Below are 19,284 nucleotides of genomic sequence, written 5' to 3'. Positions count from 1 at the left end.
AAGAAATTGTTTTGACAAGGATCCTCGTGTTTGGGTTGGTTTCCCTGATAATATGGCTTGTATGCAAGATGAAGTGAGTTGCTGCTCCTGTTACCTTTCGTTTTACCCTCAATTCTGAACTAACCCTTTACTATCATTTCCCTTTATCTATTACTTTTTATTCAAGAATTTATTCTACCTTTTATACACTGTAACTTGTCTTGTTACTGTTATTTACTTTGAACTACTGTATAAAGAATTAAATAGAGCCTCGACAAAAACTTAAGGGGAATACACACATTCTTTTTCTACACCTTAGCTGTTTTTCTCTCATGTTTACATACTAGGCAATATAAAAAAAAAGTCTGTATATAAAAAAATAGAAAAAGTCCTTGCATTCATCTATTGAAAACGAAAATCAAAGTGTAACAGGCAAAAATATATAGTTTCTTTTATCTCATATATTTTTACATTTCTGTATAAAGTGAGGTCTGTTACCGAAGAGTTGTTTTGTACCTTTCGACGGCTATCTATCATGGAATTATTACGCAATCACAATCACTTCACTATGAACATTAGGCTGTTATAAACATACAATCACAGTGCTTTACCTTTAGAGTAAAATTTATTAAAAATAATTCTGAAAACTTTTTCTATAATTCACAATGAAAAGAGAATTTTTCAAATAAAAAGTACATGGCAGTGCCTTGTTTTGCTGTTATTTTTAGTAAAATACAATAAAAAAAAAGAAAACTTTTGAAAAATCTATTCTGTAATCATCAGGACAACATAACATGGGAATTAAGGTTATCCTAGAATAAATGTGCATGTATATCTGATGGTGACAATGCTACAGAGGAGGATCTGATGCATCATAGTGAAAGGGTTAAAATCTTGGTGGAATCACATGATAGGGAAGTTCTGTCCTTTTAAATCGATAAGAATTACCTAACTAATGAATAGAGCAATATCGATTGTATATGTTAAATATGTTAGAGTAATGAATAACATAGTACAGTCTTTAACAAGGGCTAATAAAAACCATAATATTATATAGAACGGATGTCGAACCAGATTGGTGAAGATATTTGTAGGCGATCGGGTTTGGTTTAAAACATTACAGCTAAGGATGAACAGACAAAGCCGGATTATTTGGGTCCGTACCAAGTAAAGTTGGTGAAACCTAGCACAGTTGCTATAAATATTAGCGGTGTAATGTCTGAACACTTTCAGGCACACGTACATATAGTTCATGATGTACTGTAGTTTTCAAAACTTAATTATTCTGTAACCCCATATTCCCACCACATGCATGACATTCCAAGAGTTAACGAGTAGGGAAATTTTTTGAGCACTCACTTCTTTTGATACTTGTCTACAGATAAACTTGAAGATATAAGGAATGTTGGCTTATGTATGTACCTAATGTATTCAGGAATGCTTAATTTCTAAAATACTTTTGACCTAAAATCTTGTGAGAACTTTATATATATACTGAAGAAGTCAGGTGTGCTCCATCAGGCAGATGCCATGTCAAAAAAGGTACTCCTTGTGTGGTTCCTGGTTGCGGGGACGGGTGATTCCCGGAGAACGAGTGGCTATTGACTTAACGTTTCAGCCACAGGGTAAGGCAGCATTACAATAACGTGTACATACGCTTACCTTGTCCATTGATATGGTTATAGTGAAAGTGAATGACCAGTGTGGAAACTAAATGAATTTCCCAACAAATAGATAGTGAACACGCCGACTGGCGCCAACAATATTTCCTTTTTAGGGCCATTCCTGGACTGGGTCATGGTAGACCTAAGTGTGCGATTAGCGAGTTAATACTCGAGTAACACAAAGTCTAAAATAACCAAGACATTTTGAGTTCAGAGAGGGTAGTTAGAAGAATCCCCAAACAAAGCGTTTCAAATGAAACTCAATAAACTTCACATCTGTGTAGTTGCCTGTTGTGATGTCAAGAAACAGTATGCCCTATAAAAACTCATTCTGACGTGAGTCAAAGTTCTCTGGTCTTAGGGGAGACTGATTCGACTCCCTATCCATGAAACTCTCATAGCCAATGTCAGAATCTTCCTACAATTGTTCAATCCATGGATGAATGTAAGCGAGTGGGTAACAACTTTGAATGCCATACAACAGTCATTAGTTGAAGGGACATAATCAGACTTTAAAATTTGTATTTTTTCTTAACCATAAAAACCTGTGACCTTTAATTGTAGTATGACTTCAGTGATGCTGGATTGGTCATTTAAACTTTTAAAAAGGTAATAGGGTAATAGTAGAGACTGGCGGGTGGAAGGTAGGACCCGACAACCCACCAGGTAGTGTGACTTTCACTTAGAACTCAACCTAGGCAGAAGATTTAACTTGAAGGTCTCAGGCTCATATACTGTAGTTAGGAAAAATACAAATTGATTAAAAAATTTGTGATTTGTTCCTATGTGCAATACAACCCTTCAATCTTTAACAGAAGACTCATCTTTGGGAAATAGAAAGTCTCTAGAACCAAACCGGCTGGTTTACTATCCCGGGAAATGTCAATGCACTTTGCTCTTGGAGAAAAGCGAGGGTGATAACTCCTATCAACTTCCTAACAACTAACAACCTGAGCATAAAGGTGTTGCAGGTTCATGCTAGGTCCCTACCAGTTGATTAGTTGGTGGAAAGACCTATATTCATAAGGATATTGGACCTGAATGTATGAGAAATGGGTTGCATATATTTCATCCATTCTCCTTGTCTGAGAGGATGGGGGGAGATACTTTAATACAAAACTTATAAGTAAAGTTACTAGGTTGTGAGGCTTGCCTGCATCTAGTGTCCGATCCAGCATATAACAGGTGACTACTTCACCCCAGGGGAGAAAAAAGTCACAACAGGTATCTTAAATGAGATGCTACTCAGACCATGAGGGAGATAGGTTCACAACACGATTTGTTGAGTAGCTACAGAAAGATCAAGGATAAGGTTATCCTTGGGACCTGTGGGTAAACTGTGTGAAGTGAGCAACGAAGGTTGCCTATCATACTAGACTCATAATTTCAGCCCTTAATGCCCGTGCTCGCAATTCCTGAATAGAGGGATATTGGTCATGGTGTCACTGAAGCATCGCAGGAACATTACATGGCAAGAGAGGGACAATTGCGGTTGCCGCAGTGCCAGTGCTTGGTCTCGTACAAGACCTAGTACTGATAGCAGGAGTGCGAACTCTTCCACCTCGTACTGAAAACTTTTCCCGGGTGTGTAGTTTTGGTAAAGAACTACTACTACGAAACTAAGCACAAGAATAGATAGCGGTTTCGTGAGACTTGGCCTGATCAGTGGTCTTGTGCTTCAGTGACTCGCTTCTGTTTGGGGATAAATCTTTCCCTCAACGGTAAAAGTATTGGCGCACACTGCTTCTCACTTTCCCGAAGAAAGGATTAGTTAAGCATCTAAAGAGGGAAAAAGCCCTTTATTCCCACCAGCAGTGCATGTGCTTGTATATAAAAAAAAAAGTGCATGTGCTTGTATGTATGTATGTATGTGTATATATATATATATATATACATATATATATATATATATATATATAAACTGATCACAGGTAGAGGGTGCGTGGTCCTTATACTGTGTACTGATATGTCTACTCGGGGATAGGTCCATTCCCAGTACTTTCTTACATCGTGAACGATGCTAGAACATACTAGATCCCTTCCCCAAGTGGTGTCTTTTCCAAGAAGAGAGAGAAGGTTGAAGTCACCTGCTTCGATAAATCTTCCTGGAATTCTTCAATGACATTATCTTAAAGCTTCCTCAAAGAATCCTTCCTCCTCATAGGAAACTCACCACCTATCCTTGGTTGGTGATAATACTTGCCAAAGACTGTGCAAGCACGATGTGGCATCTCAGTGCTTGTACAAACGTTAAGATTGGAACCGAGAAGTCACCAGTTCCAATTACTATTGCCCTAAAGAGATGCTGTCTGGGAAACTCTCAGCGAAGGATCCCATGTCCTAGACTGGTTTCTGAATGTAGGAAGATCTAGGTCGTCGAGCAGTTTTGGTGCATCAGAAGATCATCTCCCGTAACAAAACTTTCCCATTATGAACTGTCTCCCCCAAGCGTACATGAAGAAAGACCTGTCAGAGGTATTCTCGCCACTTGGCTGAGCAAGAGAAGACTGATCACTTAGTGAATGGTCACACTTAGACCTCTCCAGCATAACAGAGTGCTTGGACACCAGACGCAGTTTGGGACATAAGGCATCGAGACCATATGAATGGTGGATCATGCTTGTATGGCTCATGTGAGTGGTGATCGAGCTCGTAAAGCTCGTGTGTGTGATGATGGTGCACGTGGCTGATCTTGTTTGGTAAACTCATGCACACGGATGATTGTGGGCGTAGGACAATCATGGGTGTGGACAATCGTGCCAGTAGACCATCGTGTTAAGGGGACCGTCCGCCATGCCATGAATTTTTTTTTCTAATTATTCAAAATACACAATTTCTATTTATGTTTTAGACTTACATAATATCTACATCATATAAAAATTTCAAGTCACTTGATCAAAAACTTTTCGATATATTAGCAAAAATCATGATTTAAAAAAAAAATTTAGGTACATTTTTCTCCACTAATATGACACCAATTGTTTTGAAAATCATATCATCATAACTTCTTTATAAATTGAATAATTCTGTATGTCAGATTCTTTATTTTTATTTTTCTATTTTTTTCAATGAATTTTTTCTTAATTTTTCTCCATCTAGACATAAAATATTCATGAAAAAGAGAGAAAGGAAAATCAAAATTCTGGTACACAAAATTTAGGATTTTTATTCTTCTTTTCAATGATACCTTTCTCTTTAAAATTGAACTATAAATAAGTGAGAATAATGTACCCAAGTGTGAATAAGAATTTTTTTGAGTTATGAGCTCCCAAAGATTTGCAACAAATTTTTGCTTCTTTTCTTAAAAAAATCAAGATAACACTATTATGATAACCTTACTTTGTACTTTTATTGTTTATTCCTACATAAACACACCCTAAACAAGGTATTTAAATCCTAAGTTTACTAATGCACTTGGTGTGAGGGTGTCATGAGTTGCCAGCGGCCTCTAATTGTTGCCAGGGTTTCAGTTAGAATGTTCCAGCTTTGTACTCTTATTCATGTTTTCCTCTCTTTTTGGTTCTTTTTTCTTGCTCTCTGCTTACTTTGTGTTCTTTCTATGACCTTGGGTAACATTGGCCTTGCTATAAAGTTCCCGAGAACGTTGTGAAAACACAATGTACATACGAAATGCAAGTTAACAAACACATGCAGTATAACTTCTATACGTCTTTGGAAACTCTGGCTGCTGTTCTCGTAGCTCATAGTTTTCGCTCACCTACCCTTTACCAATGCCTTCCATTTCTGCCAGACGTACGAGATTTCAAAACAGTGAAAAATATCGCTATATGTATGCAAAAATAAACACACAAAGATGATTCTGTCAAACACAGTCATGCAGACCACGCAGTAAGGATATAATTTAAGACCGCTATATCTTCATTGTTTGTAAAAATAATTGGCTGAACTTCTGGAGAGCTTGTACGAAATGTTTCTGCATACATAGAATCAATAAAACAATTTTCGATTTCTGAAAGTTATGTCAAAACACCATGGCGGACGGTTCCCTTAATGAAACTTGTAGGAGTAGATGATCGTGTTCTTGAAACTTGTGCTTGTGGCTGACCTTTCACATGGAAGACTGTGTGCAAAGACAATCGTACGCATACAATCATATTTGTGAAGCTTGTGCAGCTAGATGATAAACTATTGAATAGATAACTCGTGGAAAGCTATCGCATGGAGAAGCGAACATCGGGCTGAAGTTACTCGTCCAACCGGGAGGTAGTCTTCATAGTCACTATCGCTGAGCCTTCCAAATGTCCAGGGAGGAACAATCCAAAGGTTACTTTAACTCTGACAAGAGAGAGATGCTTGGTCTCACTCTCACATAAGACCTAGCAGTGGTAGCAGGATCATTAGGTCCTGTACCTCGTACTGAAACACCTTCCCATTAGGAGGGTCAGGATTGGCACAGATCTGCTCCTCCCACAAAACCATGTAGAGGATTCAGCCTGATCGATCATCCCGTGCTTTGGCGAATTCTGTGGCAGGTATCACATTTGAAGATTTAGCTGTCATCTCTGAAACTTTGCAACACACAAAGGGAATGCAGCAGTAGAAACAAGGAATATCTCTTTGGCATGCACTACATGTCACTCTTTCCCAAAAGAGATTGTCAAGGAAGGGAAGGAAGATGACAACACTCTCACAGGAAGAGATCACATGAAAAAGAAGGTGAGTGCCTCTCCCCTTCATGCTCAAAACTCTTTTACCAATGGAGCACAAGAGATGTTCAAGGAAAACCAACTTTCTTAGGTTGAATGTTCATCATCATTGAACGGCCCCCACATAAGGGATAGAACATCATCAGACATGCCACTCAATGAGATTAAGTACCTTTGATAATAGTAGGTAGCACAGAAATCTGTCACATAATTACAATTATCACGAAATACTGCATAACTTTTGCTTTCTCCATTACTATACCTCAAAATGACTGCCTACAAGACCATTATTCAATCTGAAAGAACAAACAAAAGATTAGAGCAGCCAGATGAGAACGCCGAGAAGTACGTCTGTACTCTTGGCAACCGAAGGCAAAGTGATTGATTGATTTAAAGTTTTCAGGCATCCTGACATCTAAGGTCATAGACGCCAAACCAAAGTCAAAGTGAAGGTTACAATACACAGTGGGTGCGCAGAGCCTAGCCACCAATCGTCAGCTCCTACTACTAATACCTCGTTAAAAATTTAAGCGGTAATTCCTGCTTAGCTCAAGTCATACTCCTATTAAAGGTCAATGATTTGTATTACATGTAAGAACAAGTTACCCCCTTATATGCTGTTGGGAACCTATTTTTCATCACAATCAACTACATACACTAGTCAAGGAGATGATTCTCATCACAATCAACTACATACATTAGTCAGGTAGATTTTTCTATGTTAGTAATAACTTAACTATAGTGATAGCTGTTGTAAAGGCTAAAATTGGTGGGTGGTCGATGTTGAGTTGAGGAAATTATGCCGGAACAGGTTAGCCTAGAGAAGGAGGAAGAGCCCAACCCTGCCCCTACCCTACCAGTTCGCAACCAGATAAGGATTGTCGAGGAGACTCTGTAATACCATTAGTGATATGAATTATTTTTTGGCACTCCATATTTGTAAGTAACAGATAAAAGAGGAAATTAGTTTAAGATTTTGATTATTTCGAGGTCAAAAGAAGTATTTGAGCCTAAAAATGAGTACTTGTATGATAGGTAATAAAGATAGAGTATTGAATTATATAACATCAAGTAAAATATATTAATTTTGAGCAAATGTTTTTATGTTGAAGAGGCTGACATGAGTCTTTCTATAGTTTATATGACATATCTGTTTTTGACGTTGTTAATAGTTTATATAGGAAATATCTGTTTTGACGCTTTTACTGTTTTTTAGAATGATATATTGTTAACTTATTCTCATCATTTACTTATTTCCTTATTTTCTTTCCTCACTGGGCTATTTTTCCCTGTTGGAGCCCTTGGACTTATAGCATCTTGCTTTTCCAACTAGGGTTGTAGCCTAGCTAGTAATAATAATAATAATAATAATAAAAGAAGTTGCACAGTAATGTGAATTAATACAAATAAAATGAAACTGAAGGCGTGGCTTTGTTTGCCCAGATAATTTTATTCCTAGCACACTAATGGGCTGATAGACAACAAGACCAATCAGAGCACTCTGTTCAATACCCTGGGTGCTGATTGGGTCAGCAAATGCAGTATCTCTTTCCAGCCAACTCAATCATTCAGAACCCAACATTGTTCAAATTAATTTTAAGCATACAGTACATACACAAAATTGTTCTGCATCTTCATCTCTGCTGTATAATGTTTATTTGCATTTTTTTTTTTTTTTTTGTAGAATTGAGAATTGCATTTAAGACCTCCCATGCCGGCCAAACGTTCATCACTTCTAGAGGCTTCTGGCAGAGAACCCAATCACTACAAGAAGATACTTAATATTATGGAGAAAAAACTCCTCAGCATGCTTAAGGCCTGGTTTACCCCCAGGGAGAGAATTATTTTTCCAAAAAATTGATTTGAGTTTTTCAAGAATTTATATAACTATCAAAGCATAAAGTTTGTTTGAACATTCTGCGGCCATTTTCGTTGGTCACGGAGCTTTAAAGGAATATGGGTGTAACCGTGGAGTAACCTCTTTGAAGAGTCGAGCGCGAGACTAAGCCTTCTGTGGTCTAAAATACTGTTTATTTCTGCTAATTTTTATTTTTCTGTACTTTTGTTTCATTCCATACCTGACAATCTAGTGTTATCTGGTATCTAGAGAGAGAGAGAGAGAGAGAGAGAGAGAGAGAGAGAGAGAGAGAGAGAGAGAGAGAGAGAGAGAGACGCCTCTCGTTCCCAATTGTATTCGTAGGTTAGGGACTGTCTGAATACATATGTTCGGGACGAGAATATCACGTAAAAATCTATCCAGCTGAAGCGGCAATGTGTGTCACTGTAATGCAATCTCACTACTTTCTGAACTTTGTTTTTATTTCTTTCTGTGTAGGTTGGCCTTTAAAAGACGCAAATCAAATATTAAAGTCCTGCCTTATCCATCATATGACTCGATATTAACACAGTATTCTAGAAGCTTTATTTATTGCAAATTGCTCTTATGTTGAACAGGTTTGACATAAGTCTATATATGACATATCTATTTTAGCGTTGTTGCTAATTTTAAAATATTTTATATCTTTAATTAATTACAGTACTTATATATAGCCTATTTGTTTCCTTATTTCCTTTCCTCACCAGGTTACTTTCCCTGTTAGAGCCCATGCTTCTTCGACTATAATTGTAGCTTAGGTATTAATAACAATAATAATAATAACGATAATAATAATAATAACGATTATAATAATAATAATAATAATAATGTGTATTTATGCAGTATATTATTCAAAAGATTATGAGGAGGTAAAACTAAAGAAAATAATATGTTTTCTACCAAAATTAAATTATTATGGAAACATGTTTTACTGCTACTCACATTGTGCAAGTATTGACGATACTACCAATGAAAGATATATTTCCTATGGTGGATATAAAGTTTTATAGAAGCACACAAAGTTTACTAAATTTCTCAAGGACCATTTCACAGTACTGAACATCCGTGTGAATTTCACTGTCGCTCTTTATTCTTAATAGTGTTTAAAGCTTTGCCTTTCAATCTAATTCTTCTCCTATTTTTATACTAATACCATTTTGCTCACAGAAGGATAATAAGGAAGATAAAAAGGACCACTTATATCCCTTGTTAGTGCTTACTAGTGATTAATTCTACTATAGAAAAGTACCCAAACCTTTCCATGGAAGATATCAAGATATTTATATTTCATTGGTGATTATTTTATCAGTAAAGTTTTTGACAACACTTATACATAGATAATTTCATATAAAATTCTAATCATCTAAGTTTTGGAACTCGAAGGAAAAGAAAAAAAAAAAGAGAAAAAAAACAATTATAACATATGAAACCTGTTGTTCCTGCAAGAAATAATTGAACATATCTCTGGTTTAGAGGGTCACCAATTTCCATTGAACTCTTTACTTTCCACTCATTTTCATTGCTGTTAAGAAATTTTACACAGCCACAAATAACAATTATATTGTAAGTTTCACTAAATTGCTACTCTACTTATTGTAATTTCACCTATAAATATCGGTTACACCAGGCCACATTGTGATCTGTCGTTAACATAACCATTTCCCAAAACTAATAACTAATGAGAGAGAGAGAGAGAGAGAGAGGAGAGAGAGAGAGAGAGAGAGAGAGAGAATATTAATTATAATAAAAAAAAACTTACCTTCCTTAACTATTGTCAGAAAATGGATTCCCTTTAACTATGAGAAGGGAGGTTCATGATTCCTTACTCTACAAAATCAATAATGCTTTTCATATTTGGAATATACATTGCCATTTACAGCTGAAATGTACAATCTATAAAAATGGAACTAATATGCTGAATACTCAACCAAAACTCTGGTGGATATTTGAGTATACAATAATTTCAAAGACAAAGAATAATAAGTCATGTCCCATGTCAGCCACATAATTTAATAAATCAAATCCGATTCTGAAGTTAAGGTTTTTTAATATAGAATAGGATTACAAATGTCCCCTTATCCTAAACACTAACAGCATATTCTTCCCTTTTTATTGTAAAACTCTAACCCTTTTAGGATAAATGGGAGTTATAGAACAATTAGAAATGACTCAAAATATTTCCTCATCTATCGAATTCCCTTCAGTTCAGGCTTATTGAAAAGATATCTTGATAAAACAATCCAGACGACTCCCACAAAATTTTGCCGAAAGGGTTAAAGTGCCGTCAGGCCAGAGAATGAACCTTTCCTTTGGTTATATTTGAATGTCTGTTACTTCCATTACAAATTTGAACACTTACCACAAAATCAATTTTGTCAAGTTTTTCCATTGTGAGTGTATCTTTGTCTGAATCATATAACCTTTGCTGAAAACATGAAAAGACTCTTATAAATAAGTGTTGACATGGGAAATGAGACATCAGTCACATAGCCATCACATACTTTTAAAAGATTAAAAGGCTTTTTTTTTTTTCTCTCTTAAATCTCAAGGTAACTCAACTTCTAAAAGACCTAAAATTTCCTATTATGAATCAAAAGACTTGTGGAAGAGACTCACCTCTAAAATCTTGATTCTGCAAGCTATGAAAATATACTGTAATATCTTATGATGAAGAGATGATGTATCAGAAAAGTTCTGTATGTATATATTTTACAGGTAAAGTTAGATTTTCTAGAAAAAAAAAAAATAAGATCTCAAGGAGCCTTCTTCAAAGGAATAACACAAACTACCAGACTGTTCAACTTGGTATGTTAAAACCGAAGTAAACCTTTCACTGGAGTATGGCATTAATATCCTTTCTTTCTTTTTTAACAGCAAACATTATACAGCTTCATATGCAACAGGAAAATTGTATAATAAATCTTGAAAAAAAAAGAGGAGACTACACCAAAAAGAAAAAAAACTTTCATTCTAATTAAAGCACTTGTACCTTGACAAATTGATACCACACTGTAATAAAAGGTCTACGGGCTACTATCATCATATTTTGCTCTGTCTTAAACAAAATCAGTAACCTTGAGCATGAAACTCTTAGATCTCACAATACCTTTGCTTGTGGCTCCTCTTGTGGGATCTTAGTAACATCAGGTCTGTTCGGTCTCTTGTTGTGGCCACTCAATTTTGGTCTGCCAATCAAAAATCAATATTTACTGAATCAATAATAAACTTCTTCACAATGACTAATTTATTCCATAACCTTACGGAAAATTGGAAAAAAAAATAAAAGAAAACATAAAGGAACATCTCACACCTGTTAAAATACAACTCTATTAATATCCAACAAATTTTCTCATAAAATATCTGCTTCAAACTTTCGATTAATTTTTTTATCACTTGACATATCTAATATCTGACATTATTATTGCTTTCTTTTCTTTTATGTTTATGACCCTTCTCCATTACAGTCATCTTGAACATCCACAACTTCATCTCTTACACTTTCTCCTAAGTGAATTCTTCCTTCTTGTCACAAACCAAAACAAAGTTTGAGATCTCAACTTATTTTCTGGCCTTTCTTCATGAATAGCACAACCTTTCCTGTGAATCTAAAGGCCTGCTCACATAGGGATAGTTTACTGGCGTCAGCAAACTATCTCCGTGCAAAGGGCAAAGTGTCCTCGTGCAAACGCTTACTATCCTGGAAATCTTACTTGCTGATAGTTACTGGCTCCAGTGAACTTTTCCTGTGTAAACAGTTTGGTTACCACACTTTCCTGAACATTGCAATTTCGGAATTAATGTGAAAAGCTAGAAAAGTGAATCCAATACGACAATAAAATGCCAAAGAAACAGTCTTCCATGCTAGTCGGAATTTCCACAGCACAGATTTATTGAGTATAATGATGACCTATAGATTTAGGCTCTCTTGCTTGAGGGTACACTCGGGCACACTATTCTATCTTATATCTTATTTCTATTCCTCTTGTTTTGTTAAATTTTTTATAGTTTATAAGTGATATTTCTTTTAATATTGTTGCTCTTCTTGAAATATGTTATTTTCATTAGTAAAATAAATTTTTGAATATACTTACCCGATGATCATGTAGCTGTCAACTCCGTTGCCCGACAGAAATCTAAGGTCGGGATACGCCAGCGATCGCTATACAGGTGGGGGTGTACACAACAGCGCCATCTGTGAGCAGGTACTCAAGTACTTCTTGTCAACAAGAACTCAATTTTCTCCTCGGTCCACTGGTTCTCTATGGGGAGGAAGGGAGGGTCCTTAAATTCATGATCATCGGGTAAGTATATTCAAAAATTTATTTTACTAATGAAAATAAAATTTTTCAATATTAATCTTACCCGATGATCATGTAGCTGATTCACACCCAGGGTGGTGGGTGGAGACCAGCATACATGTTAACATTAGAAGCTAAGTATCCCGTATTTCATTTTAGCAGTTATTCAAAATAACAAACATAAAATAAATAAGTACCTGGTAAGGAAGTCGACTTGAACCATTACTCTGCCTTTTTTAAGTACGTCTTCCTTACTGAGCCTAGCGGTCCTCTTAGGATGCTGAACGACTCCTAGGTGCTGAAGTATGAAGGGCTGCAACCCATACTAAAGGACCTCATCACAACCTCTAATCTAGGCGCTTCTCAAGAAAGAATTTGACCACCCGCCAAATCAACCAGGATGCGAAAGGCTTCTTAGCCTTTCGTACAACCCAAAAAACAACAATAAAAAGCATTTCAAGAGAAAGATTAAAAAAGGTTATGGGATTATGGGAATGTAGTGGCTGAGCCCTCACCTACTACTGCACTCGCTGCTACGAATGGTCCCAGGGTGTAGCAGTTCTCGTAAAGAGACTGGACATCTTTGAGATAGAATGATGCGAACACTGACTTGCTTCTCCAATAGGTTGCATCCATAACACTCTGCAGAGAACGGTTCTGTTTGAAGGCCACTGAAGTAGCGACAGCCCTAACTTCATGTGTCCTTACCTTCAGCAAAGCAAGGTCTTCTTCCTTCAGATGAGAATGTGCCTCTCTAATCAGAAGCCTGATGTAGTAAGAAACTGCGTTCTTAGACATCGGTAAAGCAGGCTTCTTGATAGAACACCATAAAGCTTCTGATTGTCCTCGTAATGGCTTTGTCCGTCTTAAATAGTACTTAAGAGCTCTTACTAGGCAAAGTACTCTCTCTAGTTCGTTCCCCACCAAGTTGGACAGGCTTGGGATCTCGAACGACTTGGGCCAAGGACGAGAAGGAAGCTCGTTTTTAGCCAAAAAACCGAGCTGCAAGGAACATGTAGCCGTTTCAGATGTAAAACCTATGTTCCTGCTGAAGGCGTGGATCTCACTGACTCTTTTAGCTGTTGCTAAGCAAACGAGGAAAAGAGTCTTTAATGTGAGATCCTTAAAAGAGGCTGATTGAAGCGGTTCGAATCTTGATGACATCAGGAACCTTAAAACCACGTCTAGGTTCCAGCCTGGAGTGGACAACCGACGTTCCTTTGAGGTCTCAAAAGACCTAAGGAGGTCCTGTAGATCTTTGTTGGTGGAAAGATCCAAGCCTCTGTGGCGGAAGACCGCTGCCAACATGCTTCTGTAACCCTTGATCGTAGGAGCTGATAGGGATCTTACATTCCTTAGATGTAACAGAAAGTCAGCTATCTGTGTTACAGAGGTACTGGTTGAGGAAACTGCATTCGCCTTGCACCAGCTTCGGAAGACTTCCCATTTTGACTGATAGACTCTGAGAGTGGATGTCCTCCTTGCTCTGGCAATCGCTCTGGCTGCCTCCTTCGAAAAGCCTCTAGCTCTTGAGAGTCTTTCGATAGTCTGAAGGCAGTCAGACGAAGAGCGTGGAGGCTTGGGTGTACCTTCTTTACGTGAGGCTGACGCAGAAGGTCCACTCTTAGAGGAAGAGTCCTGGGAACGTCCACTAGCCATTGCAGTACCTCGGTGAACCATTCTCTCGCGGGCCAGAGGGGAGCAACCAACGTCAACCGTGTCCCTTCGTGAGAGGCGAACTTCTGAAGTACCCTGTTGACAATCTTGAACGGAGGGAACGCATAAAGGTCTAGATGGGACCAATCCAGCAGAAAGGCATCCACGTGAACTGCTGCTGGGTCTGGAATCGGAGAACAATACATCGGGAGCCTCTTGGTCATCGAGGTAGCGAATAGATCTATGGTGGGCTGACCCCACAGGGCCCATAGTCTGCTGCAAACATTCTTGTGAAGGGTCCACTCTGTGGGGATGACCTGACCCTTCCGGCTGAGGCGATCTGCCATGACATTCATGTCGCCCTGAATGAACCTCGTTACCAGCGAAATCTTTCGATCTTTTGACCAAATGAGGAGGTCCCTTGCGATCTCGAACAACTTCCTCGAATGAGTCCCTCCTTGCTTGGAGATGTAAGCCAAGGCTGTGGTGTTGTCGGAGTTCACCTCCACCACCTTGCTTAGCTGGAGGGACTTGAAGTTTATCAAGGCCAGATGAACTGCCAAAAGCTCCTTGCAGTTGATGTGAAGTGTCCTTTGCTCCTGATTCCACGTGCCCGAGCATTCCTGTCCGTCCAGTGTCGCACCCCAGCCCGTGTCCGATGCGTCCGAGAAGAGACGGTGGTCGGGGGTCTGAACAGCCAATGGTAGACTTTCCTTGAGAAGAATGCTGTTCTTCCACCACTTCAGTGTAGACCTCATCTCTTCGGAAACAGGCACTGAGACCGCCTCTAGCATCATGTCCTTTCTCCAGTGAGCAGCTAGATGATACTGAAGGGGGCGGAGGTGGAGTCTCCCTAACTCGATGAACTGGGCCAGGGATGAAAGTGTCCCTGTTAGACTCATCCACTGCCTGACTGAACATCGGTTCCTTCTCAGCATGCTCTGGATGCATTCTAGGGCTTGATTGATCCTTGGGGCCGACGGAAAAGCCCGAAAAGCTCGACTCTGAATCTCCATACCTAGATAGACAATGGTCTGGGATGGGACGAGTTGGGACTTCTCTATATTGACCAGGAGGCCCAATTCCTTGGTCAGATCCATAGTCCATCTGAGATTCTCCAGACAGCGACGACTTGACGGAGCTCTTAAAAGCCAGTCGTCCAAATAGAGGGAGGCTCTGATGTCTGCCAAGTGAAGGAATTTGGCAATATTCCTCATCAGTCTGGTAAACACAAGAGGTGCCGTGCTTAGGCCAAAGCACAGGGCTTGGAACTGGTACACAACCTTTCCAAAGACGAACCTTAGGAAAGGTTGGGAGTCTGGATGGATGGGGACGTGAAAGTACGCGTCTTTCAGGTCTAACGAGACCATCCAGTCCTCCTTCCTGACCGCTGCTAGGACCGACTTCGTCGTCTCCATCGTGAACGTCTGCTTGGTGACAAAAGCATTGAGAGCACTGACGTCCAGCACCGGTCTCCAACCTCCTGTCTTCTTCGCTACCAGGAAGAGACGGTTGTAGAAGCCCGGGGATTGATGGTCCCGGACTATGACTACCGCTCCCTTTTGTAGCAAGAGCGACACCTCTTGTTGCAACGCTAGCCTCTTGTCCTTCTCCTTGTAGTTGGGAGAGAGGTTGATGGGAGATGTTGCTAGAGGGGGACTGCGGCAGAACGGAATTCTGTACCCCTCCCTTAGCCACTTCACAGACTGAGCGTCTGCACCTCTGCTCTCCCAAGCTTGCCAGAAGTTCTTGAGCCTGGCTCCCACTGCTGTCTGGAGAGGAAGGCAGTCAGATCCTGCCTTTTGCGGACTTGGAACCCTTCTTGGATTTGCCACGGTGACTGTCGGCACGGGGACCTCCTCTGCTGGAGGTTCTGCCACGAAAGGGCGGGATGAACCTAGTTGCTGGTGTGTCCACTGCTGCAGGACGGAAAGGTCTAGGCACGGAAGGTGAAGCTTTAGCCTTACGTGCGGAAGATGCCATCAGATCATGGGTATCCTTCTGGATCAGTGAGGCAGCCATCCCCTTGATCAGCTCCTCCGGAAACAGACACTTGGAGAGAGGAGCAAACAACAACTCGGACTTCTGGCAAGGAGTGATCCCAGACGACAAGAAGGAGCAAAGATGTTCTCTCTTCTTAAGCACTCCCGACACGTACGAAGCCGCAAGTTCACCAGACCCATCCCGAATGGCTTTGTCCATGCTAGACATGATAAGCATGGCAGAGTCCTTGTCCGAAGGGGAAGTCTTTCTGCTTAACGCTCCCAAACACCAATCGAGGAAGTTGAAGATCTCAAAAGCACGAAAGACTCCCTTCAACAGATGATCCATGTCAGAAAAGGACCAGCAAATCTTAGATCGTCTCATAGCCAGCCTGCGGGGAGAGTCAACTAGACTTGAGAAGTCGCCCTGGGCAGAGGCAGGAACTCCCAAGCCGGGTTCCTCTCCCGTGGCATACCAGACGCTAGATTTGGAAGCAAGCTTGGAAGGCGGAAAGATGAAAGCAGTCTTTCCCAGTTGCTTCTTGGACTGCAACCACTCTCCCATAACCCTCAAAGCTCTCTTGGATGAGCGTGCGAGGACAAGCTTGGTGAAGGCAGGAGCAGCAGACTGCATGCCCAGAGGAAACTCGGAGGGAGGAGAGCGAGGGGTTGCAGACACAAACTGTTCCGGATACAAGTCCCTGAACAAGGCAAGGACTTTACGAAAGTCTAAGGAGGGAGGCGTAGACTTGGGCCCTTCTAAGTCGGAGTGCGGTTCATCCAAATGTGCAGCTTCGTCATCCGATACTCCATCATCCGAAAGCTGAGTAGGAAGTGGCAAAGGCGGAGCAGAAAGCTGAACGGCTGAATCCGGCAGCACGGGTGCATGCGTAGCTGCTGCGGATCCAACATCATGCCGCTGCTGGTCAGTCTGCGAGCTGGCAACAACAAAAGCAGAGTGCTGGTGCGTGGGAGGGACTGCCGTGGGTTGCGGAGCATGCCGTATGGGATGCGGAGCATGCTGCATGGGTTGCGGAGCATGCCGCATAGTGTCAAAACACGGCAGCTCTACCGCACCTTCCCACTGCTGATGCGGTAGCTCACGCATGTCAACGGATGGTGCAGCATGAACATGCGTCTGGCAGGGTGGACTGCGCATCGGTGGTGGAGCTCTCACAGGTGGAGTGTGGGAGCAGGCAGCCGCAGTATCTGCTGAGCGCACAACCGTGGCAGGTTGTAGGTTAACAGGTGCAGTGTCAACCTTCTCAGCATGATACTCTTGCATGAACGCAGCAAGCTGAGACTGCATAGTCTGCAGCATGGACCACTTAGGGTCTACCGTGGTTGGTGCAGCAACAGACGGAGTAGTAGCCTGTTGTGGAACCACTCTACCTCTCTTGGGAGGTGTCCAGTCTTCGGAAGACTGCGGCGAGTCCGAACTGACCCAGTGGCTACACCTGGGCCGTTGGACTCGCTCGGAAGGGACCTTACGCTTGAGAGGTCGTGAGACCTTGGTCCATCGTTTCCTCCTTGAAACTTCTTCCACAGACGAGGAATGATGGGGCTCATTCGTCTGTTTGTGGATGGGACGATCTCTGACAGATACGTCCGCAACCACTGAGGGTACATCCGTACGCTGATCAAGGCCTGCCGAACCCTTTGGTCCTTCGACATTGCTTCTCCCCTGGGCTTGGGAGCTTGCAAGAGGTCCCGGACTGGGAGGACGACTGGCACGAACAGATGTACCCTCATGCGCAACACTGACACTGACACTTTTCACTTCACTTGCACTAACAACACTTCCCACTGCACTTTTCGCTTTCAGCTCTTTGATATCTGCCAAAAGCTGATTACGGTCATTAGCCAATGACTCCACTCTGTCACCAAGAGCCTGAATGGCACGCATCATATCCGCCATGGATGGCTGAGCACTAGTAGCAGGGTCGGGAGTCACCACTACAGGGGAAGGAAAAGGTTGAGGGGCATGGGGTGAGGAAAAATCAACAGAGCGAGAAGAACTCCTCCTGATCCTATCCTTCTCTAGCCTACGTGCATTTTTAAGGAATTCGTTAAAATCGAATTCCGAAAGCCCAGCGCATTCCTCACATCGATCTTCCAATTGACAGGATTTACCCCTACAATTGGAACAAACGGTGTGAGGATCTATGGAGGCCTTCGGGAGACGCCTAGTACAAGCCCTAACACTACACTGCCTGTACTTAGGGACTTGAGACTGGTCAGACATCTTGAATTGTAGAAATAGTCAAGGGGGAATTCCAAAATCTAGCAAAGTTCGTTAACAATTAATCCAAATTAAATCAAAAAGCTTGCTAAGCTAATGATAAAGCTTCCTGAATAGCGAAGGCTAAAAACTAGAGCGAATACATCACCAAAATCGTGAAAAACAACTCCAGAATCAACAGCGTATCCAAGTAGGTCTTGCCGGTGGCACGACAGAGGAAAAATTGAGTTCTTGTTGACAAGAAGTACTTGAGTACCTGCTCACAGATGGCGCTGTTGTGTACACCCCCACCTGTATAGCGATCGCTGGCGTATCCCGACCTTAGATTTCTGTCGGGCAACGGAGTTGACAGCTACATGATCATCGGGTAAGATTAATATTGAAAAATTTTATTTTTCCTTGTTCCATTTCCTCACTAAGCTATTTTCCCTGTTGGAGCCCCTGGGCTTATAGCATCCTGCTTTTCCAACTAGGGTTGTAGCTTAGCAAGTAATAATAATAATAATAATAATAATAATAATAATAATACTGTAATAATAATAATAATAATGACTCCATCACAGCACCTCTTATGCTGAAATACATCGGTCACACAATGGCACATCGCCGAGAACCAATGCTGGTACTGGAATAGTCTACTTAGTCGCTGGTATGGTCTCAAAAACCATGTTATGAATATGTCAACGAATGAGTGAGGGCATTCTTTTCTGCGCAATTTATTCAGGCATCCTCCTCAACCTTTAATTCAAGTACAGTCAGCTTTCAATCAATTACAGGTGGTTACTTCCAATCTTGTTACTGTATTCATCATCCTTAGCGATAGAGTTGATGTAATAAATGCATCAAAATATTTCGTCTGATTGTTTTTGTCTCTCCACATAATTATAAACTTACAGGTTGTTTCACAACAGTATGGGAAT

The 19,284-nt window shown here is 40.7% G+C and overlaps 1 protein-coding gene across 5 annotated transcripts in view; it reads right to left on the bottom strand.

Moving 5' to 3' along the window:
- Nucleotides 1–19,284, bottom strand: part of LOC137618043 (protein FAM76A-like) — a 118,735-nt gene that overhangs the window by 39,135 nt on the left and 60,316 nt on the right. For 4 of the 5 annotated variants that reach the window (XM_068347966.1, XM_068347967.1, XM_068347965.1 and 1 more), the window contains 2 exons: nt 11,293–11,371; nt 10,546–10,611 (listed from right to left, as the gene is read on the bottom strand). In XM_068347966.1, coding sequence (XP_068204067.1) covers nt 10,546–10,611; nt 11,293–11,371 — 145 coding nt within the window. The remainder of the gene's footprint in view (nt 1–10,545; nt 10,612–11,292; nt 11,372–19,284) is intronic. The other variant, XM_068347969.1, reaches the window with a different exon arrangement.

The sequence above is a fragment of the Palaemon carinicauda genome, chromosome 24, assembly GCF_036898095.1.
Source record: "Palaemon carinicauda isolate YSFRI2023 chromosome 24, ASM3689809v2, whole genome shotgun sequence".
Lineage (NCBI taxonomy): Eukaryota > Metazoa > Arthropoda > Malacostraca > Decapoda > Palaemonidae > Palaemon > Palaemon carinicauda.
This window is presented reverse-complemented; position numbering and strand designations above follow the sequence as displayed.